The sequence below is a fragment of the Muntiacus reevesi genome, chromosome 18 (genome assembly GCF_963930625.1).
Source record: "Muntiacus reevesi chromosome 18, mMunRee1.1, whole genome shotgun sequence".
Taxonomy (NCBI): Eukaryota; Metazoa; Chordata; class Mammalia; order Artiodactyla; family Cervidae; genus Muntiacus; species Muntiacus reevesi.
The window spans coordinates 10,830,505-10,857,542 of NC_089266.1; the positions used below are offsets into that span (position 1 = coordinate 10,830,505).

At 42.9% G+C, this 27,038-nt stretch overlaps 1 protein-coding gene across 4 annotated transcripts in view; it reads left to right on the plus strand.

Annotated features, from left to right (window-relative positions):
• Window positions 1–27,038, plus strand: part of LOC136149507 (E3 ubiquitin-protein ligase RNF213-like) — a 124,527-nt gene that overhangs the window by 82,721 nt on the left and 14,768 nt on the right. For all 4 annotated transcript variants that reach the window (XM_065909818.1, XM_065909816.1, XM_065909817.1 and 1 more), the window contains 22 exons: window positions 1,587–1,706; window positions 2,213–2,355; window positions 2,901–3,036; window positions 3,305–3,443; window positions 6,099–6,290; window positions 7,059–7,204; window positions 8,404–8,558; window positions 9,747–9,953; window positions 10,289–10,470; window positions 12,692–12,812; window positions 15,349–15,449; window positions 15,569–15,751; window positions 16,816–16,985; window positions 17,082–17,181; window positions 20,539–20,650; window positions 21,243–21,456; window positions 21,702–21,892; window positions 22,696–22,818; window positions 23,608–23,718; window positions 24,696–24,935; window positions 25,264–25,345; window positions 26,171–26,205. In XM_065909818.1, the coding sequence (XP_065765890.1) occupies window positions 1,587–1,706; window positions 2,213–2,355; window positions 2,901–3,036; window positions 3,305–3,443; window positions 6,099–6,290; window positions 7,059–7,204; window positions 8,404–8,558; window positions 9,747–9,953; window positions 10,289–10,470; window positions 12,692–12,812; window positions 15,349–15,449; window positions 15,569–15,751; window positions 16,816–16,985; window positions 17,082–17,181; window positions 20,539–20,650; window positions 21,243–21,456; window positions 21,702–21,892; window positions 22,696–22,818; window positions 23,608–23,718; window positions 24,696–24,935; window positions 25,264–25,345; window positions 26,171–26,205 (3,203 nt within the window). The remainder of the gene's footprint in view (window positions 1–1,586; window positions 1,707–2,212; window positions 2,356–2,900; window positions 3,037–3,304; window positions 3,444–6,098; window positions 6,291–7,058; window positions 7,205–8,403; window positions 8,559–9,746; window positions 9,954–10,288; window positions 10,471–12,691; window positions 12,813–15,348; window positions 15,450–15,568; window positions 15,752–16,815; window positions 16,986–17,081; window positions 17,182–20,538; window positions 20,651–21,242; window positions 21,457–21,701; window positions 21,893–22,695; window positions 22,819–23,607; window positions 23,719–24,695; window positions 24,936–25,263; window positions 25,346–26,170; window positions 26,206–27,038) is intronic.

Sequence of the window (27,038 nt, forward strand, 5' to 3'; positions counted from 1 at the left end):
CCTACTCCATTTCCTTGCCTGGAAAATTTCCAGAAAATTTCTGTCCTTGGAAAATTTCCATGGACAGAGGAGCCTGGCAGGCTACAGTCCACGGGGTCACAAAGAGTTAGACACAACTGAGTGACTGAGCACACACACATAATCTCAACTGTATTTGTTTCAAATGCAATTATATTTCTTAAAGCTGATTGATGCGAAAAACAAAAACACTTCATCTTCAAACTGGCTGCTGCAACATACAGTACTTCATTTCAGTATTTGTTGATAAATGCTAGATTACTCTCTGGTTCCTCCCCTTTTACTATATGGATAATGCAGAAAGATATTTCCCACTTGCATTGTTATGAATGTGTGGATACTTAATGCCTGCTCCTGGGGTCAGAAAATGCTATCTTAAATCTCTCTCTTTTTTTTTCTGAGGAAGACTCACCTACTACATAGGCACACCTTGTTTAATTGCACTTTGCTTTATTGCACTCCACAGATACTGCATTTCTTACAAATTGAAGGCTTGTGCCAAGTCTCTCAGTGCCATTTTTCTGAAGGCCTTTGCTCACGTCATGTCTCTGAATTATCAAGTATTTGAGATAATTCTCAAACGATTTCAAGCATTTTCATTATTATATGTGCTGTGGTGACCTGTGATCAGAGTGACCTTTTGTGTTACTACTACGACTAGATGAAAGCTAGGATGACGGTTAGCAGTTTTTAGCAATATAGTATTTTGGGTTGTTTTATTTTGTGTGTGTGCAGTACAGTATTTTTATTTGTGTGCTTTGGCTGCACTGGGTCTTCATTGCTGTGCTTGGGCTTTCTCTAGTTGTGGTGCTCAGACTTCCTGCGGTGGCTTCTCTTATTGCAGAGCACTGATCTGGCTCAGTAGTTGTGATGCCCAGGTGTAGTTGCCCTGAGGCATGTGTAATCTTCCCAGACCAGGGACTGAACCTGTGATTCCTGCTTTGGCAGGTGGATTGTTTACAACTGGACCACCAGGAATGTCCCAAGTATTTTTTACTTAAGGCATGTACGTCCTGTTTTGAGACATAATGCTATTACACACTTAATAAAATACAGTGTAGTATAAATAAAAGTTTTATAGACACTGTGAAACCAAAAAACTCGTGTGATTTGATTTATTGTAATATTTGTTTTGTTGGGACCTGATCCTAAAGAATCTCCAAGGAATCTGCTGTATGAGAAAATTGGTATTCTAGAAATTGGCAAATAATAATTTAGTTTAATAATTTAATAGTTAATAAGAGGCAAACCTTGCTGGTGTCTCACACCCCTCTACTGATTACGATACAGAAAGTTTAATAATACAGCTATAGAAGAATAATAAGCCTTCTTTAAATACTTTTTTGTTAGTCATGTCAGTTCTTAAAACTGATTTTCATGCTAAAGTTGTTAACATCTATAGTGTGACATCTATATGCTTCCTGTATATATTCAAGGGATTAGACTTTAGGATACAAATCATTCATTCAACAGTATGTTAAAATGTCAGGAGAGTGGTGTATCCCTGCTTACAACTGTCAGGAAGAAACCAGAGGACACAGGGAAGCTTCTGGGGCTTGTTTTCCCAGGGCTGTGGCATTCTGTGCACATCGACGACCTCCGGAGATCCACAGTCATGGTTTCAGACGTAACTAAACTGCAGGATGTGGCCATCAGCCAGCTGTTTAAACCAGAAGATCCCCCTAAGGGTGAGTCTGGAGAAAAGGTCCTCGGGGAGGTAGGATGGTGGGAGCGGAAGCCAGGAGGTGTGCACTGTGCCGCGAGGACAGGTCCTCAGGCTACTGTCCCCCAAGTCCAACACCTGCCCCTTGGCAAGAGCTCGGGACACATTTGCTGAACTGAGTATTGATGAATCCAGGGCACTGTCTGCTGTTTCCAAGGCCAGGAGAAGACAATATTTCCACAAGGTCTTTGCAGGTGCCTGTGGAACATGTCAGATTCTGTTTACCCTGGCTTCCGGATCAGCCATCTGAGCCCAGGATGGAAGCTCGGGTTGCCACTGGTGGACCACGTCCAGTGGGCAAATGGAGGCTGATCTATGTGACTGACAGTTTCTCCTTTGGGACCCCTTCCTGGGGCTGGTGCCAGGGAAACCCGGACAGATCCCCAGCACACAACGCACACGATGTTGCCAGTGCTCCCCATCACCACTTCTGCCTCTGAACAGTAGCTCCATTGTTTTACTTCTTTGCAGTGGGGGTGGGCCGCCGAGCCCAAGAAGATGGTGAGGAGGTGATGGAAACTGAGGCGGTCACATCGCAGCAAGTGGTAGAGGTAAAAATGGAGACAGAAAGTCCTGAGACAAATGATAGCCCAGGCTTCGGACCAGAGCATGATGTAAGTTCTCACTCTTTCTGGCCCTCTAAGCCCTCGGGCTCCCCTTCCGTAGATGTACACCCAGGGGTCCGAGGAGTGGAGTCAGCTGGCAGGGCTCAGCCCAGCCCTCCTCTCCCTGCCTCTGTGAGTGCAGGTGAGATCACCAGCAGCAGATCTGACCTTGGCTTTTCCTGGTGTCCCCTAGTCAGTTTTGCTCTGTTGCTTGACCACTGACAAGGTCCCCAGGCACATAGCATTGTCTTGTAGTAGATTTTTTTTTCTTTTGGCCACACGACATGGCTTGCCGGGTCTTATTAATAGTTCCCTGACCAGGGATTGAACCCAGGCCAATGGCAGTGAAAGTGCAATGTCCTTACCACTGGACCGCCAGGCAATTCCCTCACAGTGGTTCTAAGGGAAACTTGACAAGGACATGTGGTAGGAACTTGGGCAGGAGGAAAACTGTGCCCCCTGCATGCAGTGCTTGGACCTTATCTCCCTGGCATCACGTGGCTTTTCTTGACGTGTAAGTGGCAGAAATGGAAGGCTTGATTGTCTGTCGACAGACGCAGATCCTGGACACCACCAGGCTGCTGAAAAGCTGTATTCAGGGTGCCGTGGGCATGCTCAGAGACCAGAGTGAGGACTGTCAGCGCAGCGTTCGGAGGGTCTCCATCCTCTTCAGCCTCCTAGAGGAAGACGGTGAGTACACAGGTGTGGGAGCCCCTCTTGTCCACACCCCAGCCTGGGCTTCTCCTTCGGTCCATGAATCATCCCCCCGCTGTAGCTCTCCATGGCTCCCAGAAGCAGCTGGCTCTCTGGCAACCTACACGCACCTCTGGGATTTCTGTAGACTTGGCCTGGCCAAAGGAGACGGGCTTTCCTTCCTGCTGGGATGCGTCAGGGATGCCGAGCCCACCGCTCGGTGCCCAGGGATGTGCTGAATGCACGTCTGCTCTTTTTTCCACAGCCACTTTCTTGCTGGTCGCTAAGATGCGCCTCTACGTCCTTTTAATGAAGCAGGAAGAGAACTCTATCTGCAATGTGAAGGACTGGGTGGTGAGGGAGGCCTCCAATCAGGACGCTCTACAGGAGGCTGGCACGTTCAGGTACCGCCAGGAAAGGAAACCCGGGTCGGTGGGGGACTGGGGGCTGGGCGCATGACTCTCCGAGCTGAGGGGCCGCTTCCTTCCAAACCTCTGAGAAATTCAGAGCCATCAACTTTTTTTTCCCCGGAGAGCACAGGATAGTCTGAGTGGTAGCTGTATGGGGTTTGCTTGACTCTTTTCTGTACTTTTGTGTGTTTTAAATTTTTTCATAGCAAAAACCAAAACAAACAAAACCCAGAACATCTGTTCTTGTCATATGTAAACTTTTTTTTTTTTTGCCCCACCCCCCACCCCCTTCCATATGTAAACTTTTATCACCATGTTCATCACCATAGACATGGGTGCTGTTTTAGGTTGGTAAATTAAAGAGGTGATAGATATGTACGGGAGGGAAGAAAGTTGCTTTCCTAGACCTCCTGCATGAAGTATTTGATAACCACGAAAATAAGACCCAAAGTATTCACTTATTGTCCCTGGTGCTTTTTCTACAAATCTTGATGCTGTTCTCAAGACTAGCCCATGACAACCTGTGTGGTTGAGGGAGAGGGTATTGCTCTGCATTCCACGGTGGGCAGTGGAAGATGCCGCCCACCCCATCTGCAAGGTCGTCTAAGACCTGAGACTTCATCAGTCTGGCCCTCCGTTTCTTTGACTCCAGGAGAACACTTAACTCATCCAGAGGCTTGGATTCGGCGGGGATGTATCTCCGCACTGTTTTCAAGAAGGACATGTGGGAACATCTAGGTTGAATGGACCATGTGAGCTTCCTGATGGCTGGTTTTGTAACTGTAGGGCTTTTCTGCTTCTGTGTTTTTCTCTAATTATTTTTCATTTCTTTCCCAGTTGTACCTTCTGAAGGATTAGATTTGGACCTGGAATTATTTTTGTTTCTCTTGGTTCCTCTGTATGGATTTTAGATAAATGCTTCTTAAAAATCTATATTTTCTATGTCCTTGACACCACCCCTTCACTTACTGAACTACATATGCTGATGTTCACAGGGCTTCCCAGGTGCCGCTAGTGGTGAAGAATGTGCCTGCCATTGCAGGAGACATAAGAGATGCAGGTTCGATCCATGGGTTGGAAAGATCCCCTGGAGGAGGGCATGGCAATCCACGCCCGTATTCTTGCCTGGAGAATCCCATGGACAGAGGAGCCTGGCAGGCTACAGTCTATAGGGTCACAAAAAGTCATACTCAACTGAAGTAACTTAGATAAAGACATGCTTTCTTTTTTAATGTAACGTGAAATGAATTTACTTTGGTTTCTTTATTATATTCTATTCACAACTGATTTTTTTTCTTCAAATATCATACTTTTCAAGTGAATTTGGTCATTCTTTGATTTATTTATAGAGCATAGTTGACTTGTTCTGGAAAACAGATATATAACAAAATAAAACAATACTACTTGGCCTTTTCAATGAACTAATTCCAGTTTATTAGAGGTAAAATTAAGGACATTTCAAGTTCTGCCTCTAATCTTCAGTTCAGTTCAGTTCAGTTGCTTAGTTGTGTCCAACTCCTTGCGACCCCATGAACCGCAGCACACCAGGCCTCCCTATCCATCACCAACTCCCGGAGTCCACCCAAACCCATGTCCATTGAGTTGGTGATGCCATCCAGCCATCTCATCCTCTGTCGTCCCCTTCTCCCCCTGCCCTCAATCTTTCCCAGCATCAGGGTCTTTTCAAATGAGTCAGTTCTTCGTATGAGGTGGCCAAACTCTTGGAATTTCAGCTTCATCTTCAGTCCTTCCAATGAACACCCAGGACTGATCTCCTTTAGGATGGACTGGTTCATCTCCTTGCAGTCGAAGGGACTCTCAAGAGTCTTCTCCAACACCACAGTTCAAAAGCATCAATTCTTTGGCCCTCAGCTTTCTTTATAGTCCAACTCTCACATCCATACATGACTACTGGAAAAACCATAGCCTTGACTAATGGACCTTTGTTGGCAAAGTAATGTCTCTGCTTTTTAATATGCTGTCTAGGTTGGTCATAACTTTCCTTCCAAGGAGTAAGCATCTTTTAACTTCATGGCTACAATCACCATCTGCAGTGATTTTAGAGCCCAGAAAAATAAAGTCAGCCATTGTTTCTACCGTTTCCCCATCATTTCCATGACGTGATGGGATTGGATGCCATGATCTTAGTTTTCTGAGTGTTGAGCTTTAAGCCAACTTTTTCACTGTCTCCTTTCACTTTCATCAAGAGGCTCTTTAGTTCTTCACTTTCTGCCATAAGGGTGATGTCATCTGCATATCTGAGGCTATTGATAGTTCTCTTGGCTATCTTGATTCCAGCTCTGCTTCCTCCAGCCCAGCATTTCTCATGACGTACTCTGCATGTAAGTTAAATAAGCAGGGTGACAATATACAGGCTTGACGTACTCCTTTACCTATTTGGAACCAGTCTGTTGTTCCATATCCAGTTCTAACTGTTGCTTCCTGACTTGCCTCTAATCTTAGTTTGATTTAATCTCTTCTAGTTCTTAAAAATGATGTAAAAACATAAAAAACACAGCTGTAATGTGGGAATAGTAGAGCAGATGTTTTGTTACTGCCATGAAGGCACAAAATGTGAAAAGGTTGTGGGCATCCCGGTATGGTCTGTGGTCCTTCTAACCTGAGCGGACCTGTCTCTCCCCTACACAGGCAGACCCTCTGGAAGCGGGTCCAGGGCGCTGTGACTCCCCTCCTGGCAAGCGTGATCTCCTGCGTGGACAGAGATGGCAACCTTGAGCTACTGGTCAACCCACACTCTCCATCCTGGGCGAGAGACCTTTGGATGTTTATTTTTAGTGACGTTAAACTTCTGAACATTCCTCTTGTGACGATTGATACAAGGTGAATGGAAGACTTTCTTTTCTTGGGAAGGGATATAAACCCAAAACATAGCAACAAACTTCATAGGCTCTCCCAGATGTTTGATGAAATATTAGTGTGGATTTTAGAATCACATTGAAGTTGGCCCTTTTTGTAGCCTCAAGGGCATGACAATACAGTACCAAAGTGTTGACACAATTCTGAAAAATTCTTGCTTCGTTCTTGACTTTCTTCACTTCCTTGTGCTCTGAGCACCCTTTGCAGTTAAAATGGCCTACTTCCACCTCATCTGCACTGGGGAAGCTGCACGTAAGGGAGCATTTATATTGATTTTCCTGTTCCTCCTGCCAATGGCAGGAACCACAGAGCTTGTCCCTAGGCCCGATCTTATGTTACTCAAGCTCAGCTGGCCTGCCAAAACCTTGCTTGGCTTTCAGGTGGCTCCCATTCTCTGCACAGTTATAGGGCAAGAGTGGGTTCAGACATCACCAGACTAGTTCTGCCCAAGTCTTCAAGCAGTTTTGCAACCGTTTTTTGTTTTTGGTTTGTCTGTAAAACCCAGTGATGATATAAGGTCATCCTTCAGTTCTTTTATAGTATAAAAATGAGCTGTTCAAAAAAAAAAAAAAAATGAGCTGTTCAGTAGACCAGGGGACTGTCTTTGCAGCCCACTAACCTCCCAGTACTTGAAGATGGAGAGGAATTGGCATCAGAAGTAGACCTCATCTTGCATCTTGAGTGCCATCTCACTAAGTACTTAATTCTTGGTCCTCGTTTGGCGTCTTGCAGGTCTAAAGGAGAGATGTCTTACATCGTGGTGCAGAACTACATGAACCTCTCAGAGAAGGCATCCAATAGTGTCCCATTTAGCTGGAGAATCAAGGACTATCTGGAGGAGTTGTGGGTCCACACTCAGTACATCACAAGAGATGAGGGTGAGCCCAGCAATGGTGGGAGGGGATGTGTTCTATAGGAGGAGACCCTGATACCCTGTCATAGGTCATCACCTCTATTTGAATTCCCTGGAAAACTAGGACACTAGGATGTCTCTGAGCCTCTCTCAGCAAGTGCCGGTGACCTGAGTAGTACCTTTGCCCACACTGAGCCATCATTGTCCTCCCTTGCTCTGTTGTCATTTGCCAAGTCATCTGGCCACAGGCATTCCAGGAAAGCCCCAATAGCCACACACCACTTTTGGGACTGTCATCTTTCATACATGAAGTAGTCTTTTCAAAGTTTATGTATAGCTTTGTTTTTTTTTTTTAATTATGGTCATCATTTCATAAGGTAGGCAGACATCAGATCACTGATGGTAACATGGTACATCAGCTACAGTTCAATCTTTAAATAAAGGCCAGATGTCTTTTAAAAAATACATGTCAAAATACTTGAAGATGAACTTAGATTTCTAGATAAGCTTTCTGCCACTCTTTTTGAACAAACTCAAAACAATCTCTCTCTTGAGGAGAGCGTATTTCTCTTTATCATACCCCATCAAAAACTGACCCTACTTTTCTATGATAGCACATGACTTGGGGGCCAGCACACGATCCACTAGAAGGCAGGTCTTTTTGGTTTGAGCAGCATTTGACCCAACTCCCGGCAGGCAACCCACTTGTTCCTGGTTCATGTTGGTCCTGGGTTCCCCAAGCACTTTATGTCTTGTGGAAATATTGGTCTATCCCAGATTGTATTCTCTTTCGGGTTAGCTAGGCTTTTATGGGGGCTTCCCAGGTGGCACCAGTGGTAAAGATCCCACCTGTCAACGTAGGAGACATAAGAGAAATTGGTTCCACCCCTGAGTTGGAAAGATCCCCTGGAGGAGGGCATGGCAACCTCCTCCAGTATTCTTGCCTGGAGAATCCCACGGACAGAGGAGCCTTGCAGGCTACAGTCCATAGGGATGCAAAGGTGAGACATGACTGATGCAACTTAGCACACACGCAGGCTTTTATGACCAGAACAGAGCATTCCTTCTGACTTTGTTTCTGTTATTTCACTGGGAAAACATCTGAAGTGTTCAGAAATGAAGATACAAAGGCATTTGGTGGGTAAGGGAGTCATGGTCAACATCCTCACGCCAGTGGATCTCTGTCTCCCTCCCTGCCCCACCTCCCCCTGCCCTGCCCCGCAGGACTGGCAGAGAAGTTACTAGAACTCTTTCAGAAGACCCCACTGGGCAGTTTTCTTGCTCAGCTCACAGTAGACCAGCGGCAGGAGCTTCTTCAGTGTTACCTGAAAGATTTCCTTCTCTTGACCATGAGAGTGTCCACTTCGGAACAGTTAAACGTAAGTACTGACTAGGGGGCAGGGCAGGGCTGGTGTAAGTGGACAAAATACCAACATGGAACTTCCTCCACTGCCGGAGCTGCAATGTTTGTGGAACAGAATGTGTCCCTAGAGGAGAGTGCTGTGAGAAAATGCCACTCACACCTTCAGAACCCTCGAGGCTGGACACTTACCCCACCTCTCAGCACCCCTAAAACATGGAGATTTTAGTAACAGGAAGAAGACCTCCAATTTCCTGTGATGCTTTCTTTTTAAATGTTTAGTTTTTCTTGAAGAAAACTAGGTAAATATTTAACTGACCCCAGCAAGTTAATAATAAGAGTAACTGAAATTTCAATGGAAATATTGAAGGTTTCAAACTTTAGTACATAAAAACAGAAACTGGCAGGTTTGAGAACATACAACCAGCATGATTAAGGATTAATAAAGTGTTCTTAGGTATCAATAAGAAAATCCCCTAATTTTTAAAGACAAATTAACGTTGTAAGAATGCTAACAGAATAATTGTACAGATGTCCAGAAAACAGAGGAAAATTCTCAGCCTCACTAGTAAATCAACAAGGCATGAACAACTTTCAGCTACCTTCATTTTTGTCCATGTGGCAAAAGTGGTTTTTAAAAAATGGCCAGAAGTTCTTCCACTGCCAAAAGTGGTGTGAACAGTGTGGTGGTTTTGTAAACCGTTGGGGTGAATGGAGAACTTCTGAATAAAATCTGAACTGGTGATTTGATCTTGAGAACATTATCAGAGATGTGGACAAATATTTTATTCACAGAAATGTTCTTTTCAGTTCTATTTCTAAAAATGGAAAATTAGGAACAATTTACTTGTCAAAACGTAAGGGTTGGACAAGTTAACGTACAGCCATTTGAACATTGTTATTGTGCAGCCATTAAAAACAATGTTCTTCTGATGTGCTTGTGATAGAGCAATGCTTGTAAAGTAAAGTGGAAAAAGATCAGGAATGCATTGTGACCCTAATTTGGGGACCCCTGGGAGAAGAGGTGTGGATCTAGAAATGTCAAGAAGGGACAACACCAAAAAGTAAATGTGGGATGCTAATAGTGTGCATGGTTTTTCATTTTCTTTTTTGTCATTTTTGAATGGTTCTCATTTTCCTTGAGCAAAATGTAGCTTTTTAAAAGATACTTTCCAAACAATATAATAAAAGCTTTTTTTCTTCCCAGGCTCTGCAGATGGCTCTGCAGTCCTGCGTCAATCAGCTGAATGCAGGAAGGCCAGAGGAAGAGGCCTCCTTACCATCAGTGCACCTCGCCTATCACCATTTCAGAAGCCGGCTGCAGAACTTCTCCAGGATCTTGACCATCCACCCTGCAATTCTACCAAGCCTTACGAAAGGCACACAGAACCAGAACTGGGCTGGACGTGAGATGGTATGGCCCCTCTTAGGGATCTCTCATGCCTTTAGCCCGGCTTGGCCTCCTCAAGCGAGTGTGGAGGGAGGGGTGCTCCCACCACCTCCCCGATAAGGGAAAGCTTACGGGCCTTGTTCCAACTGGGAGACATCTTTACCAGCACACACGTCAGTGTGGCTTCTCAGTTAGAATACATCCAACTCATGCCCCCTAGATCCCAAGACAATGAAAGAGGAAGCTCCAAGCCTGGAACACAAGAAAAACACCCAGGACCTCTGACTTAAGGTTTAGAGCAGCCCAATGAGGACCGAGGGACAGACTGCTCAGTCACGGACCTGTTCTGTGCTCCCCAGGGTCTGGATGTGTTGGCAGCAGTGGCCTGTGCTGAAATGCTGACGGAAAACCTCCTGAAGCCCAGTCCCCAAGCTTGGTTACGGACGGTGAAGAATCTTTCCATGCCCCTGGAGCTTCTCTGCTCAGAAGGGTACATGCAGGACTGTGGGATGAAGACCAGAGAGCTCATCAGGGGTGTCAGGTAAGACCCAGGAGGCCCAGGTGCATCAGAGAGAGAGGGCAGATGTTCCTATCGCTGGAAGTGGGCCTTTCCTCATCACTCTTTAACATCTGTGGAACCCTACTTAAACGCCAGGCATCTCAATGATCCTAGAAAAACAGAGGCGAGAGCTGAGCCTTCAGGGAGTGCACAGAGTGATGGGGGTGATACGGAGGTGAGCAGATTATTGTGATCCCGACGGCGAAGGAGCAGCTGCAGAGGACCCCAGCAGGGTGACAGAGAAAGGGCGTGCACTCGAGGTAGACTTCCCAGAGGACCAGGCCTGGGCTGGCCTTCAAGGGCGAGGTGGGAGTCACCAGACATGGGCAGAGGCATCGAACTTGAGTTGTCTGAGCTGAGAGTCCGTGGGGAGGAAGAGAAAGACAAAAGTGGGTAGAGGTCAGGGAGAACATCATAAAGGGCTTCTACCTAATTCACTTACCTTCTCTCCTGCTCCTTTTTTTTCTCTTTCTTTTTTATTTTTTAAATTATGAAAGTATGATAGCACATTTACAGGAGACTTGGAAGATAACCAACAGAGTTACATATAGTTCCACCATATATTACAATTATTTCTTAAGTAGATTAATTAAGATTTAATTGTAGTTTTAATATCAAACTCTCAAAAATTAATAGAATGAATATACAGAAAAGTAAAAAAAATATAGTAGATCTGAAAAGCACCATGAACCAATTCAACATAATTATTTTTTATAATTTTCACACAACAGTAGGATACAAGTTCTATTCAAATTGCCATATACTGTAAACTAAGAGACATAAGAACATATTCAAGGTGTGAAAGCTTCATGGTCTAAAGGTACTGAAACATGAAAACTGTAAATACCTTTTGACTCTGTGATATATAAAATAAAAAATAAATATTTTTTTATTTATTCACTTCATACCATTGTTATGATTGGTCAACAGAAAATAATATAGTTCTATAGCAGTAAAAGTACCATTTGATAGAAAAACCTGTAATACTTTTTAAAATCCAGAGGCATATCAGAATTATCTTGGAATTTTTTGAAAAATACAAATGCTCATGTTTTGCTTTTTTTCTCCAGAGTTAAGATGTGTTCCTAATGATTACTCATGCTTAAAAACAATTGGACTATATGATGATTTTTTTTTTGTCTAGTTTGTTTCACTTTTTCTATTTCATATTCTGTGCTCCCATTTCATTTAGTTTATGTTTTCCAATTTCTGTCTCTTGTTTATTGTTCTTTCTAAAGCCTTTATCTAGCATAGTAAGAAAGCTTTTGTACATACACAGATATGTATATGTATATATAAACATAGTATATATAATTAAAATATGTATTTTAGAGACATGAATTTTTGCTTAGCAAAAAAAATGTATGACATTTTGATTTCACTAATTTATTTTCACCATAACATTGATATACTTCCATGTATTTTGGCATCTAATATTCTTGCTTAAAGATTAGAAAGTTTAATATCTTAGTGAGTTAAAGTTTTCTGAATGAAGCTTGAAACTTCTAACCCAATTCTGAGAATATAAAGAAAGACCATGTTGTAAAAAAGAAAAAAAAGCAGGAAATTAAGTTGTGATACAGTATTAACTTAAGTACAGATTTTGTTGAAATTTCACAAAATTTTATGTTAGTATCCATTATTTGTTTTCATATCTTATTCAGGATTCCATATTGTATTCAGTTGCTTCAGGTGCATACAACAAATTCTGAGAAATTCTCTTTTCAATTTTATTATGTTACAGATCTTTTCTAATTTTCCTTGTTATGGCTTCTTGCATACACCTACCATTTAAAAGTGGACATTTAATTTCCAAATACATGGAGTTTTTAAAGTATCTTTCATATTAATTTCTCACTTTGATATTTCTCGTTTAAATCTTTTCTTCTCTGCAATCACCCTCTGTGTTTCTTCAGTATTCAAGCTTTACTGAGACTTTCAGTAGCTAAGTCAAAGATGTCTGTTAATAAATGTCACATTGCACTTGAAAATATCTGGGTTATTTTCAAATATCTTTTGATATGGATTTCTAACATAATACCACAGTGGTAAGAGAACAGTCTCTCTCTAATTTCAATATTTTGAGATCTGCTCCTTTTCTTAACTTTCAACTCCTGTGCCTTGAAACTACCTCCCTGCACCTCTGCCTTCTGTCTCAGGTGCTTTTTGTCAGAGCTGAGTGAAGGAACCCCTCTCTTGACAGAATCCACTGGAATCGCATTTTCTCCATCTCGCTCTTTGTGGAGCACGTGCTGCTGGAGACGGAGAGTCAGATTCCTGAGCTGCTCGAGCTGGTGACCGGCTATGTCTCCCTGCTGAATAAGGTGAGCGCAAAGGTTCGGCCTAGCAGGCAGAGGTCTGCCTCTTTGTAAGACGAAGTACAACTGAAGCTTGACCTAACCTCTGTCAGCGAGCTGGTATATTCCCTTTCTGCTCTGACAGCTTTATCTGGTTGTAGTAAGGAAAGTGATTTCATCACATAAGCTGCTCTATTTGCGGCATTTAATGGTTTAATTTTTACCCTCTCCTGAGTGGTAAGTCAAGGTATGTCATTTAGGGTTTCTTGCAGGAAAAGGAACTATCAGTGCAGCAAATCTGCTTGGGAGGACTGAAGGGTGGGCTCCAACCAGGCCTCCAGTGGCCCTAGAAAGACCAGCAGCCTGGCCCACAGCGGGAGCAGCTTGCCACTGCCGTGATCAGGAAGACGGCGGTGTAAGGGAATGCCTCTGGACTTGTGGACTTCCAAACACAGTGCTGTTGGTGGGACCAAGGGCACAGGAAGGCCCATGTCTCTGCCCCTCAACACCCTTTATAAAGTTGGTGCCACACAGGATAATACCCCGCAGAAAAAGTGATCGTCCTTTCAGCATCAATGGCCTCTCAGGGCCACTGCCTCTGAACACAGGGAAAACAGCCTCTGCCTACTGGGAACCTCACACAAGCACTGCCAGCAGCTTTGCTGTGTAGCCTTTGACATGTCCTTTTTTAACTAGCATATTTCATGTTCTCAGGGTTTGTCCACATTGTAGCAGGTGTCAGAATTGCCTTCCTCTTTAAGGCTGAGTAAGATTCCACTCTATGGATAGAGCACATTCTGTTTATCCAGCTCTCTGTTGATGGACACTTGGGTTGTTTCCACCTTTTGGTGATTGTAAATAATGCCGCTATGAACCTGGGTATAGAAGTATCTATTTGAGTCACTACTTTAATTCTTTTGGGTGTGTGCTTAAGAGTAGAATTGCTGGATCACATGGTAATTCCATGTTTGGCATTTTGAGGAATCACCATACTGTTTCCCACAACTGCCACACCATTTTACATTCCCACCAGCAATGACCCAAGGCCTCAATTTCTCCACATCCCTACTAGTACTTGTTATTTTCCATTTTAAAAATAATAACCCTCCCAATGGGTATGCAGTGGTATCTCACTGTGGTGTTGGGTTTTTTAATTGGAGTATAATTGCTTGATAATGTTGTTAGTTTCTGCATACAGCAACATGAATCAGCTATATGTATACATGTATCCCTGTTGAGGCCCCCCTCCCCTCATGCCACCCGTCTAGGTCATCACAGAGCACCACCTCATTGTGGTTTGATTTGTATTTCCCTAGTGACTAGCGATGTTAGTATTTTTTCGTATGCTTATTGCCCGTTTGTATACCTTCTTTGGAAAATATCTATTCAAGTCTGTTGGCCACTTTTGAATATTTTATTTAACAGATCAAATTTAGCAGAGTATTAAAAACTCATAATTTCCAAGTAAGATTAGTCCTGGAATTCAAGGATAGCTCAAAGTTATAAAACCTATAAATGTCATCAGTTACATAACAAATCAAAAAATACACTACAAATGATTATTTCAAAAGGTACAAAAAAAGCTTTTCATAAAATATATAATTTGGTAAAAAGATACTCTTGCTGAATTAGGAATAGAAAGGAAATTTCCTTGAGCAGATAATGTCATGGGTATACATAATATCTATATTATGTTTAAAAACACCTATAACAAGCATCATATCTAACCAGAAAATTCCCTAAGCATACCAATTAAACTCACTATCTTATGTCATTAAAGATATGTCTTTCCTAAGAAACAGTGTTTCCACTTCTAAATATATACTCTAGGGAATTTTCCTGTTTCCACTCCAACACATGGAAGAATGTTGGGTACAGAAATGTTTGTAATTGCAAGAAATTGGGAACATCCTAAATGTTCATTAACAGGAAAATAGATGACCAGTGTCTTTGTCACCAAGTACTATACAGTAGCAAACATGAATGATATGAACCTACGTATATCAATGAAAAATGGAAGTTGCCAAGCTTAGGTATAATGTGATGTCCCTAAAACAGAGTTGCATGCATGCATGGGTACAAATCTAGTAGAAGTGGGAATTTAGGAATGTGGTTCCCTGGGCCTGGGAGTAGAAAGGGATATACTTGAAGTCAAAACTATGCCTGTAACATTTGGTTATTCAGAAACTGATAAAGCAAATATTAAAAACAATGCCAAGATTACTGAAAGCTTGGTGGATACACAGATAGTCACTATATTATCATTTATAGTTTGAAATATAATGGAAAGAGGGGGTAGACCTTTAAAAAAAAAAGTGGAAGAAAGGAAAAATCTAAAGCTGAGAATATCGGTCTTCTCCCCAAAACAGCATAGTCCCATAGGGCATTCCAAGTTAAAGAAATTGCTAAACAAAATTTTAAAAAGCCTTGCACTACAGACAGCAGAGCCTTAACTGTCTAGCTCCGCCAGTGGCAGAGGGCATGCCATGTTTTCTGGCCTGGCTGACCTCTGCTCTCCTTCTCTGCCCCCCACCGCCCTCCTGCCAACGCCTTTCTCCTTCAGTGCCTACTGGAGGACTCTGACATGAAGACCCATAGGCCTTTCATGGCGGTGATGACTACTCTTCGCAAATGTAAGGACCAGGTCAGCGAGAGTTTCACCAGGTGAGATTTTGGATTAGGGATCCGCAAGGTTGAGAATTCGGAAGCTTTTTTTTTTTTTTTTTTTGCTTCTCATGTCCCACTTCCCTGCTTTAGAGCTGACCACCCTTCTTGGCTTCTAGGTTTGGGGTTCAGCCGTGCCCCATCTGCCTGGGAGATGCACAGGATCCTGTCTGCCTGCCCTGTGACCATGTTTTCTGCCTGCGCTGCATTGACGTTAACCTCACCCAAGGGCATATGGGTTGCCCCTTGTGTTTAACCGACTTACCAGACAGATACTCTGCAGCTGTGTCCCAGGAGCACAGGTAAAACAGCCTTTTTCTTGAGAAAGCTTCCACCTTTTTCTTCCTTTTCTGCAAATACAGTATTCAAAAATATAAGTATTGGGCTTCCCTGGTGGCTCAGTGGTAAAGAATCCACCTGCCAATGCTAGAGAAATGGGTTCGGTCCCTGATCCGAGAAGATCCCACATGTGGCGGAGCAAATCAGCCTGTGCACCACAGTTATAGAGCCTGTGCTCTAGAGCCTGTGAGCCCCGACTATGGAGCCCATGTACCGCAACTCTGAAGCCCAGGCACCCTAGAGTCTGTGCTCCGCAACTAGAGAAGCTACCATAATGAGAAGCCTGAGCAGTGCAACTAGAGAGTAGCCCCTGCTTACCCCAACTAGAGGGAAAGTCTGCACAGCAATGCCCCGCACTGCCAACAATAAGCAAAATTATTTTTAAAATATACTATTGACCTTAGAAAGCCTCATAGAAAAGTGCCCTAACAAAGACAACTAATTATTTATGTACCTTTATAAACACCTAGTGTCTGAAAATTATCCTTTTCCCAAGACATGCATGTGTACAGAAGAGGGAGATTGAAAAATTAGAGGAAAAAACCCAGAAAGCTGTAAACTAAGTAAACCCATCACAAGTACCCCAAGAATTTAGATGCAACTGGCTTATCCTCTTGATGTGTAAATGCCATCCATGTTCTATGATTTGAGGATAAAGCTAACTCTTGCCTGGCTAAGTGCCTTCAGGGCACTGATTAAAATAGCCCAAGCAGTGGTTTTCTTCCCTTCTGATGCCTTCTAAAAGTGGGGCACAAGACAAGTCCAGTGGATGGGAGCTTTGAGAAACTCTTGGGATATAAAGGATATTACTAGATGATCCAAATGATCCAAGTCTTTCTCAAAAGACCCAAGTGTACGTACTGTCTGTTGCAGATTTTGGACACTGATTCTAATCAATATGTGGAGATACTTGCATCTTTTAATTAAAAAAAAAAAAAAGCTATCCAAATCCCAAAGCACTCTATAGGGAGGGATTCTGGAACACAGGTTATAAGACTTTTAACTGTAGTTTTTAACCATTCCCAAGGGAGGCCATTGAGAAACATGCCCGCTTCCGGCAGATGTGCAATAGTTTCTTCGTGGACCTGGTTTCTACCATGTGCTTCAAAGACAATTCTCCACCTCAGAAGGAAGTGGTCAAAGACCTGCTATCCTTACTCTTTGTAGAGAAGGAGCTCCTTCGAGAGGCTCCCCAACGTGAGTGGCTGTCTTCCAATAGAGTTAAAAATTCAGTTCTTCATCTCACTTTTTATGTCTGATGTGAACAATGATCTGCCTTTCTCCTGGTTTTAGGATGCCGTGAACACACAAAGTCTCTTTCTCCTTTTGATGATGTCGTGGATAAGACCCCCGTGATCCGCTCAGTGGTACTGAAACTGCTTTTAAAATACAGGTGAGCACCACGAACATGGAGTTGCCTCTGAAACACCTTGACTTCTTTTTTTTTCTTCTCATGGCTTTTTCATTGCTGCAAAGCATTCTTTACAGAACTGGTAGCTAGCTCAGTATCTGGGAAAGCTTCTTTAGCAAGAGACGCCCTGGTTCCTTTATCTGTGTGGGTTGTATCCTTGGCATATTACATGCTGGCCATGAGTTCAGTATGGCCACAAGCACGTGTTTAGGAAGAAGAAGACAGATTTGGGGGAAGGGCACAGAGTGCTGCGAGACATGTGGGTGCAGGAAGTCGGAAGTCAGGAATCTGCAGTTCTCATCTCAGTTCCACAGCTACAAAGTTTTGTGGTTTTTTGGACCATAACTTAGAATCTACACTCAACCTCCTTGCACTTGATGTTGTCTAAGTTTTGCTGCTCTTAGGTTTCTCCGATTCTATAAATGAAGAGGGAAGCCCATATGGCGCCTCAGCTCAATGGGTTTGTCGAATTATGCTATTTTTAAAAATTCTTAGAAAGGTGATCTGTATTCAGAAGATGTCTTTTGGAATATACTCTGTTTCTCAACCTGTATCCTACCTGAGAGAGTTCACCTTGAGGTGATGGCAAAATCAAGATGCTATGGGAAAAGTACCAACATTCACAACTACTTCCAATTTAAATGTCCGAAATGTGACTAAAGATAGAGATTAGATTTATGTTTAAAACAGGGATCCACTGCAGTCTTGTCTACAGACATTTTATTTTGGTGCCTCTCCCCTCCCCCATTATTTATGAGATAGCCTTTTCAAACAGAATTTTCAAATAAAATACTCTTAAAATACATTTCTTGCTATACCCGAAAATGGCTCTTAAGGCATATATAGACACAGTTGCCTTGAGATATGAAAAGGGCCTCTTGCTATTCTGTGATTTTCATTAATTTTGGTAAATGTGTGAAATCTGTATTCATGTGAATCTCCTTGCTTAGAGAAAGGGAAAAGTGTCATTGACATGTATATCTCTTGACATAAAATATAGACACATTAATATGAGTCCAAAGTATACTCAAAGGTAAATGCTTTGTTCTGGAATATTTAGAGTAAACTTTACAGAACTGATTTTGAAATAAAAATCTTGAGACATAAACACGGTTTAAAAATATGAATGATCATTCCCTGGGTTGAAAAATACTTGTTTCTGTCTTTGCTTTTTGTGGTTCATGTACTTTTGTGTGTTAAGAATGAATCAGACTGAACTTAAATACTTTATGGAAATGTAGGCACCTGCTGTCTGGGCAGACCCGTGCATGGGACAGTGTTGACCAGACTGCAAATAACACTAAGATGGCATCTGACTTTTTCAACTTGTTTGCACTGATGTTACTAAAGTGATGAAAGGTAAAGCTGCTAGCATCTTAGCATGAGAAAGACCCTGGTAGTGGCCATTATTTCTGTCACCACCATGCACATGTAATTTTTTAAAATGCCAGTTTCACGTAATGTCCTTGATGAAGCTATAAAAATTATTAATTCTACTAAATTCCCACTCTTAAGGATATGACTGGTAATGTTACTATAATGAGAGATACACACAAAGCCTCCAGCAGCACACCAAGATACAAGGTTGTCTCAGGGAAAACCACTCCTGCAGTTTTTGAGTTACGTCCTGATCTGGCTGATTTTTTTTGTGAAATATCACTTGTACTTGAAGGAATGGCTGACAAATGACACTGAAACCTGGGCAGTTAGTTGCCAGGCGTTTCCCTGAAAAAAAGTGAGGTGAACCTATCACAAACCGAGAGTTTTGTTGCTAATTATAAAATTCAAGCTTTTAAGCAGATATTTAAAGGTTTGGAGGAAATCCCTGGGGATCCAGTGGTTAGGACTGCAGACTTTCATTGCCAAAGATCCAGGTTCAATCCCTGGTCCGGTAATTAAGATCCTTCAAGTCTCAGCATGGCTAAATTAAAAAACAATAAAATAAAATGTTGGAAACTTGTATCCTCCACTGTGAACCTGTCAGCTTTCTAATGCAAGCTTTTTGATAACATGGGTGGTGATATTAATGAATGTGAGCTTTTGTAAAATATACAATAAAAATGTGTCAATGTTTGCAAAATTTGCACAGCTCAGCAAACCAGTATTTATGAAGGAACTGGTTCTTAATGTCACAGAATTGTGCATTGATCAAAAAGAAATCTATCTGATTGCAAGGCAGAACATTTGATTTTAATGTAAATAACTCTGAAAAGTACATTGATAAGGTTCCAGATTGCACATTGAAACTGACCTTTAGAAATTATTGTCTATCATTTTTGGTGTAGCATCAAAAGAGAGTATCCATATTTACCTGAAAAGACTAGTAAAACATTTCTCCCGTTTCCAACTACAGAATGTATGAGACCAGATTTTGCTCATATAATATAGTGCAACCAACTAGAAGCAGAAGCAGATTTGAGAATCCAGTGAACTTCTGTTAAGCCAGGCATTAAAAAGATTTCTAGGATCGAAAAACAATGCCCTTCTAACTAATGAAATTTTATCTTGGAAAATATTTTTTTAAATATTATTTATGTTAATATGTGATGAGTTTAGTATGGTTATTTTAAATGATGGATATTGATACATATTTTCAATTTTTCTTAGTTTTAATTTCTATTATGGTAAATATCAGAAGTTATGACCAATAGAAGCAAAAGCTCTTTGTGGTTCTCATTAATTTTCAAGTCTGTGAAGGAGTCCTGGAGCCAGAAGTTTGAGAACAGCTGGTATAAAATTGTTATTGTATAGTCACTAAGTCATGTCTGACTCTTTAGCAACCCCATGGACTATAGCCTGCCAGGCTGCTCTGTCCATGGGATTCTCCAAGCAAAAATACTGGAGTGGGTTGCTGTTTCTTCCTCCAGGGGATCTTCCTGACCCAGGGATCAAACCCGAGTCTCCTGCATCAGCAGGCGGATTCTTTACCACTGAACCACCTGGGAAGCCCATCTAAAATATGGAATTTTATATTCCTCCCAGTTGGTGCTAAAATATTCTTCATAAAATCATGTTATAAACTATATAAACACAGCTATGTATGTGAGAAAGTGGAAGTGTTAGTTGCTCAGTAGTGTCTGACACTTTGTGACCCCATGGACTGTATGTAGTCTGCCAGGCTCCTCTGTCCATGGAATTCTCCAGGCAAGAATCCTGGAGTGAGTTGCCATTCTGTTCTCCAGGGGATCTTCCCAGCTACGTATGTACGTATATAGATAAGTATACAGGAAGCAGGAAATGAATAATAGGCAAATAGATACTTCAAACCTTTGTTTTGACAAAATGGGTTTCCAGACCTTAGCTAACCAGGTGTATATAATATTTTTTCTCCTTCCCTAGCTTCTGTGACGTGAAAGAGCATATTCAGAGTTATTTGTCCGAGTTAGAAAAGAAACCATTCCTGGCTGAAGATAAAACCGAACTGTACATGCTCTTTAGCAACTGCCTGGAGGTAAGCTGACTATCACCTCACTACATTTCTTTTGCAGGCTCTCAGAACCACATGGTTTATGCAGTGGAATAGTGTTTTTCTGAAAATTTACAGAATATAATTTATGTGGTGACATTAACAGATGCTGTACTCCATTTAGGGGGAAAAATGTTTCAGAAACATTACTTCTGTCCTCAGAAATTGCATATGTTGGCATTATGTACATGTGCATGAGGGGGAAAAAGGCATTGAAGAATATGCCACCAAAGTTGATGATGCCTCTCTGCGGGTGCTGAGGTTGTGAATACTTCTAATTTTTATTCTCTTTGTGTTTGTGTTTCTTCCAAAAATCTTACAATGCATATGAAAAGTTAGATTAGGTTAAAAAAATTTTTTTCATTATACCTTTTATTTTTTTCCCTCCTTCTGTTCCCTAAAATAAAAATAAAAAGAGGTGTTAGTTTTTCATGATTCACAAAATATCCACTCAAACCTACAACACTGTTCTTTATCCTTATTATACTGTCCATGACCACACTGGTGAAATTTGAAAGATGGGGTCTTGTAAATCAAAAAGAATAATATCCTTTCTTTCTGGTTCTATGTTCCCTAGGATTCAATACATGAGAAGAATAATGCTTTCTTCATAAGGGATGAATTGAAATACCTGCGAGAGGAAGGCCAGTTCCTTACGACATACCAGCCAGTGGGGTGCAGCCGATGGTCTGCTGGTGAGGCCTCAGTGGAGCACCTACAGAAGATGGCCCGCATCCGCCTCTGTCTTGACAAGGCATCTGAGATCCTCGCCGAGTTTCAGGATGGCTCAGGCAGGTCTTCTTCCCAACCTTTCTTGAGCACAGGCTGGGAGCCCCCATGATTTAGAAATTCAGGAAGTGTGGGAAGCTGGTTCTCAGGATAATACTGGTCTGTACCATGTCCCCTTTCTTCTAGATTAGTTCTCTCAGTGTGAATTCCCGAAGGGTAGGTGCAGAGCTTTTACTAGCCTCTGTTGCAGAGAGTTAACTGACAGGTACCCTCAGCCATCACTTGGCCTTTCTCATTGGCTCTGCAGAGATGGTGGAGGAGAAGCATCGCTACCTGCAGCAGGTGAAGCACTTCTGTGCCCGGGTCCAGAATGACTGGTACCGAGTGTACCTGGTGAGGAAGCTCACCAGCCAGCAGGGGATGGCGTTTGTGCAGAGCCTCTCCAAAGAGGGCCATCCGGCCCGCTGGGTGTTTCCTAAGGAAGTCCTCGCACAGCAGGTGAGAAGGGCAGTCCGGCAGCCCCAGTGCTGTCTCAGTTCCCCTGTCCCACCCACCCCAGGAGGAGGGCTGCTGCTCCTCCATCCCTCCCTGCCTTTCTCCCACATCCATCCGGGAAAATGCTTGCGTCTGGTCTGGTCTGGTCTCCTGTCCGGATTTCAGTTGACCCAGCTTGTGATCACAGTTATCTGCCTAGGGGAAAGGTGTGTCTGTGTTTGTTTCTGGTTGGTCATCTACCTGCAAAGCGTATGTAGGCATCACTTCTGATTGAGTTCAACACAGGAAAAGCAAAAGAATGATTCTGTGGCTTCGGCCTTTAGCAAATTAAAAGTCCTGTAAAATAAGCCCTTTTATCCTCAGCAGGCAAGACAGGAAAGGACTCAGGATGACAGAGTTGCAGTCATCTTGGCTTCAGGACTACTCAGGTGTCCTAAGCCCAGAAATGAATGAATTTGCACTGTCCTGGGGTTACAAAAATGGCACTAAAAATCCTGGCTTATTTTTCCTCCCAACTGGAACTTAGGCCTGACTCGTAAGTCCTTTGGTGCTCTACTCCGAGTTCATATGGCAAGTAGTTACAGTATCACCTCCCCTAGATTTCTGCCCACTCTTCATCCAGTGAGGAGGAGGTGCTTCCCAAACAGCAGTGAGCTGTCATGCCTCAGTCTACCCTGGAAACCTGGTTCAACTGCCCTTAAGCCTTCAGTGATTGCCTGGTTCCTTTCCCTATCAAGAACGTTCTTTGGTCAATATTTCCCACACTGTACCCACCGTGGTTAACCTCTGTGTTCTTGGGGTTGCAGAGGGATCATCCAGGCCAGATGGATCGGTATCTGGTGCATGGGAACAACTACAAGGCTGTCCGAGATGCAGTGGGCAAAGCCATTCTGGAATCCAAGCCCCTGGCTGTTGAGACGGCTCTGGAGGTAGGCCAGACTGGCGGCTGCTCTGTGTACACAGTGGCCCCTCACAGCCTAAGTCTTGTCTTGTTAGGGTCAAATGATGCAATGGGAGACGCCCCACAGGGTGACATGCTGCCTTGGAAGTCCTATGTCCATGGCCTCGTGAGCTCGCCTGGCAAACAGGGGAGCGACAGCGGTTGATTTGGGTTCCTGGGTTTGTGAGAGGCCACCAGCAGCTCCTTTCTGATTTATGTAGGTCCATTATTTTCTTTGAGACCCTGCTGAAAAGCCGCTTCCTCCAGGATCCCTCTGCTCTGAGATATGATGGCACGCGAAGCAAAACCTCATAATTCCCATAGAGACATATGCACGTGTTTATTTTAATAGATGCAGGCGTTTAAAAATACAATCTTTAAATTGTTACATTCTTATTTTCTTTCCGAGTCCTTATTTACCTTGGCGCTTTGCTGGAAAAAAAGGAATAAATATTTTAGTTCAGCAAAAGTTCCCAAAGGGACCAGGGAAGTAGTCAGAAAGAGAACAGCTAGTGATCCCTGTTACTTCTGCTATAAGCTGTTTAATAAATATGCATTGCATTTAATATGAGAATGGTTTTGAAGAGTTGTTTTCTGGAAGATAGTCCTGAGGTGCAGGGTTCCAGGTGCCTATGGTATTAGGAAAGGCTCCCTCATCCTCTCCAAGGCTTTAGTACTGATCTCATTCTTTATTCACATACAGATCACATGAGATTCTGGCCCTGAGCTATATCTGTATAACTTTTAAAAGTCTCTCTTGATGTCCTTGCTTTTTCAGGATTGTAGGAGCTCTGCAACTCAGAAGGCTGTCTACCTACTGTTAGCACTTTTTAGAGAGGTCACCACTTTGTACAGATCAGACAATGCAGACCTCCATCCTAAGCCACAGGTGAGTATCAGCCTCCAGGGCTGTGTTCATAGTCTCACGATTTGAAGGGACTTTTTGAATAGAGGTAAAATTCACAAACACTGGGACTGCCCTGGTGGTCCACTGGCTAAGATTCCATGTTCATGATGCAGAGGGCCCAGGTTTAATCTCTGGTGAGGGAAATAGATCCCACATATCACAACTAAGACTGGATGCAACCAAATAAATAAATAAATATTTATTTATTTATTTAAAAAGAAAGTCATGAACACCAATTATGCTCATAATTTTTAAAAATCTGGGATGGAGGTTTTCTGCATTCTTATGAAGAGGAACTACTTTCTGTTTCACCCAAAGCTTTCAGAGTAACAGTTAAAACTAAAGTCAAAACAATAATTTATGGACTTCCCTGGTGGTCTAGTGGCTAAGACTCTGCACTCCCAATGCAAGGGGCCTGGGTTCAACCCCTTGTCAGGGAACTAGATCCCATATGCCACAACTACAACCCATTGAAGCCAGATAAATTTAAAATAAATAAATAAAAATAAAGTTGTCTCGAAAAAGAACATGCAGTAATGTTTTCCAAAACAGAATGATCAAAACTAGTGCTTGATATGTGGTTTCTGTGTTTGTAGAGGAGATGTCTCTGGATCATTCCCCCTCAGGCAGCAATCATTTAGCCATTCTAACCTTGATTTAAAAGTTTTTCAATGCAACTAACTTTATTTGTTAATTTATTTATTTATGGCTGCACCCTGTGTCTTGAGGGATCTCAGTTCCCCAACTAGGGATTGGCCCTCGGGTCCTCGGCAGTGGAAGTGGCAGTCCTAACACTGGACCACCAGAGAATTCCTCTTAAGGAGATATTTGATAAGTTTTTGGGATCAAAAGGCATGACTAACATAAGAGAAAACCTTTGTTTTTTCTTCTGCTGTTCATATAATATTTTTTTTCATATAATACTTTTACTTGATGTATTTTAATTTCTTTCCTGTCAGCAATGTGAGGCTATGGAGAAATTCATTGAGAAAAGCAAGACCTTGCCTCCTGATATCAGACCTTTTGCAATATCCCTTGTGAATAATGAACTACCCCTGCTGAGGACAGGTCCTGGGGTCAGCAACCTGGAAGGGACAGTAATAGAAATGGCTGTTCATGCTGCAACCGTCCTTCTCTGTGGACAAAGCCAAGTCTTAGGACCCCTGAAGAATTTGGCCTTCTTCCCACACCTCATGGTGGTAAGACTGGGATATGATTTCTTTTGCATTCACAGGGAAAACTTTAGAGACCCAGTCGGTACCTCAGAAACCGTTGAACCTGTTTATCTTGTAGGTTTGCCATCGTCCTCTTTCTCGCTTGATGCTTTAGTCCACAGTCATGGTGAAAAACTTGCCTTGCCCTTTGTCATTTCATAGAGGGCTGTTCTGTATTCTTCATAGAGAGGTTTTGGGATCGAGAAGAAAGAAAACAAAGGTCACGTTCCTACTCAAGGCCTGTTGCTGAGCAGCGACAGCGAATCGATGTGTTCACTAAGCTAAAGCCAGCTCTGCTTTTTTGGCTTTTCAGAATGCCTTTCTTCCAACGATGCCTGAAGACTTGCTGGCTCAAGCTAGGAATTGGAAGGGTCTGGAACGAGTCCGCTGGTACAGTAAGTGCTGGCCTGTGGTGGAATCCCACTCCTGAGCTGTGAATAGCAACCTAAAACTACAGGAAACATTGGTATAGAATTGGGGTACATGGGTTTGTGCCTGAAGGGTCCAAGGTGCCTGCCTCCTCCTGCCATGGGTGCCTTTGCAGAACACGAACAGTTTTCGGGAATTGGTACCTGCTGACTGTGGATGATCCAGATCATTGTTTTTCTTAGTCCCAGGGAAAGGGTCCTCTCAGATACACTTCTGTTTCCTGGAATATGCCCTTTGGGGGAGAATGGGGCACTGGGAACCACATCAGAAGCTCAGTCTAGGGCTAGCTCACAATACAACCAAGGTTTTGATCCAAAGATAGTTCTTTTAGAAATATAGGACTGAGGGAGGAAATAATATAACCCATGACCTGATGTAAATTTTGCCATTGTCTTGAGTAGATAATCTTTTAAAAGTAGTTTTAAAAGTTGTTATAAATCCTGCTCACAGCAAAAAGAAAAAAAAAATCAAAGAGAATAAATAGGAGGGTATAAAATATCATCCATTTTGCCTCCCAAAATAGCCCCTGGTATGAGCCTGTAATCTAGTTTCTCTTTGCTTTGTGAAATTAAACGCAGACACTATTTTTCACAGATACAATTTGAGCTCCTGGTATGTGTCAAATATCTATTAGTAAACCAGCAGAGTTTAAGATTTCTGGTAACATGCTCGGGACATCAGTCCACGTCATTATTTGGATAGACCAGAAAGCAGGGAGTTAGGCTTCCCGTTTAATGGTGGGTCATTAGGCAAAGCCTCGCCAGCCAACGTGTGTCCTGTTCTTTCGACAGCATGTCCCAGTGGTCACGTGTGCGCTGTAGGAGAGGTGAGTCTGGTATTTGGGATAGGGTTTGTGGGGGTTCAGAATGTGTGTCCCTCCTCCAGGTCCGAGGAGGGGGCCCATGAGGGAGGAGGATAAAGAGAGACTGGACCTTTGGGGAGAACACAGACTCGTTTTGACAGCTGTTCTATGGGGCTTCCCTCAGCTCAGCTGGTAAAGAATCCGCCTGCAATGCAGGAGACCCCAGATCAATTCCTGGGCTGAAAAGCTCCACTGGAGAAGGGATAGGCTACCCTCTCCAATATTCTTGGGCTTCCCTTGTGGCTCAGCTGGTGAAGAATCTGCCTGCAACGCAGGAGACCTGGCTTTGATCCCTGGGTTGGAAACATCCCCTAGAGAAGGGAAGGGCTACCCACTGCAGTATTCTGGTGCAGTCCATGGGGTTGCAAAGAGTCAGACATGGCTGAGTGACTTTCACTTAAACCTCCAAATGGTATGAAGGTTTTCCAGCCTGGTTTTCTTGACCTCAGCCCTGTGGACATAAGGCCTTATTGTGGGGCTGGCCTGGGCATTCTTGCAGGTTTACAAGCATTCCTGGCCTCAGCTCACCAGATGGCAGTAGTATCCTGTCTCACGCAGTGTGACAAATAAAACTGCCTCCAGATGTTGCTCAAGGTCCCCTGCAAGACAAACTGCAGGGCTGGAACCATGCTGGCAGTCCTTCCTGGCCACTGCAGTACGGAATCAGTGACTCAGGTCTTTATGTGATGACAAGGTGTTGACTAGACTGTAGGCTGGATTACTGGCCCAGCAAGGAGATAGGGTCTAGACACCAAAGGATAGGAAAAGGAGATGCGCGCCTTGTAAGCCTGTGAGGG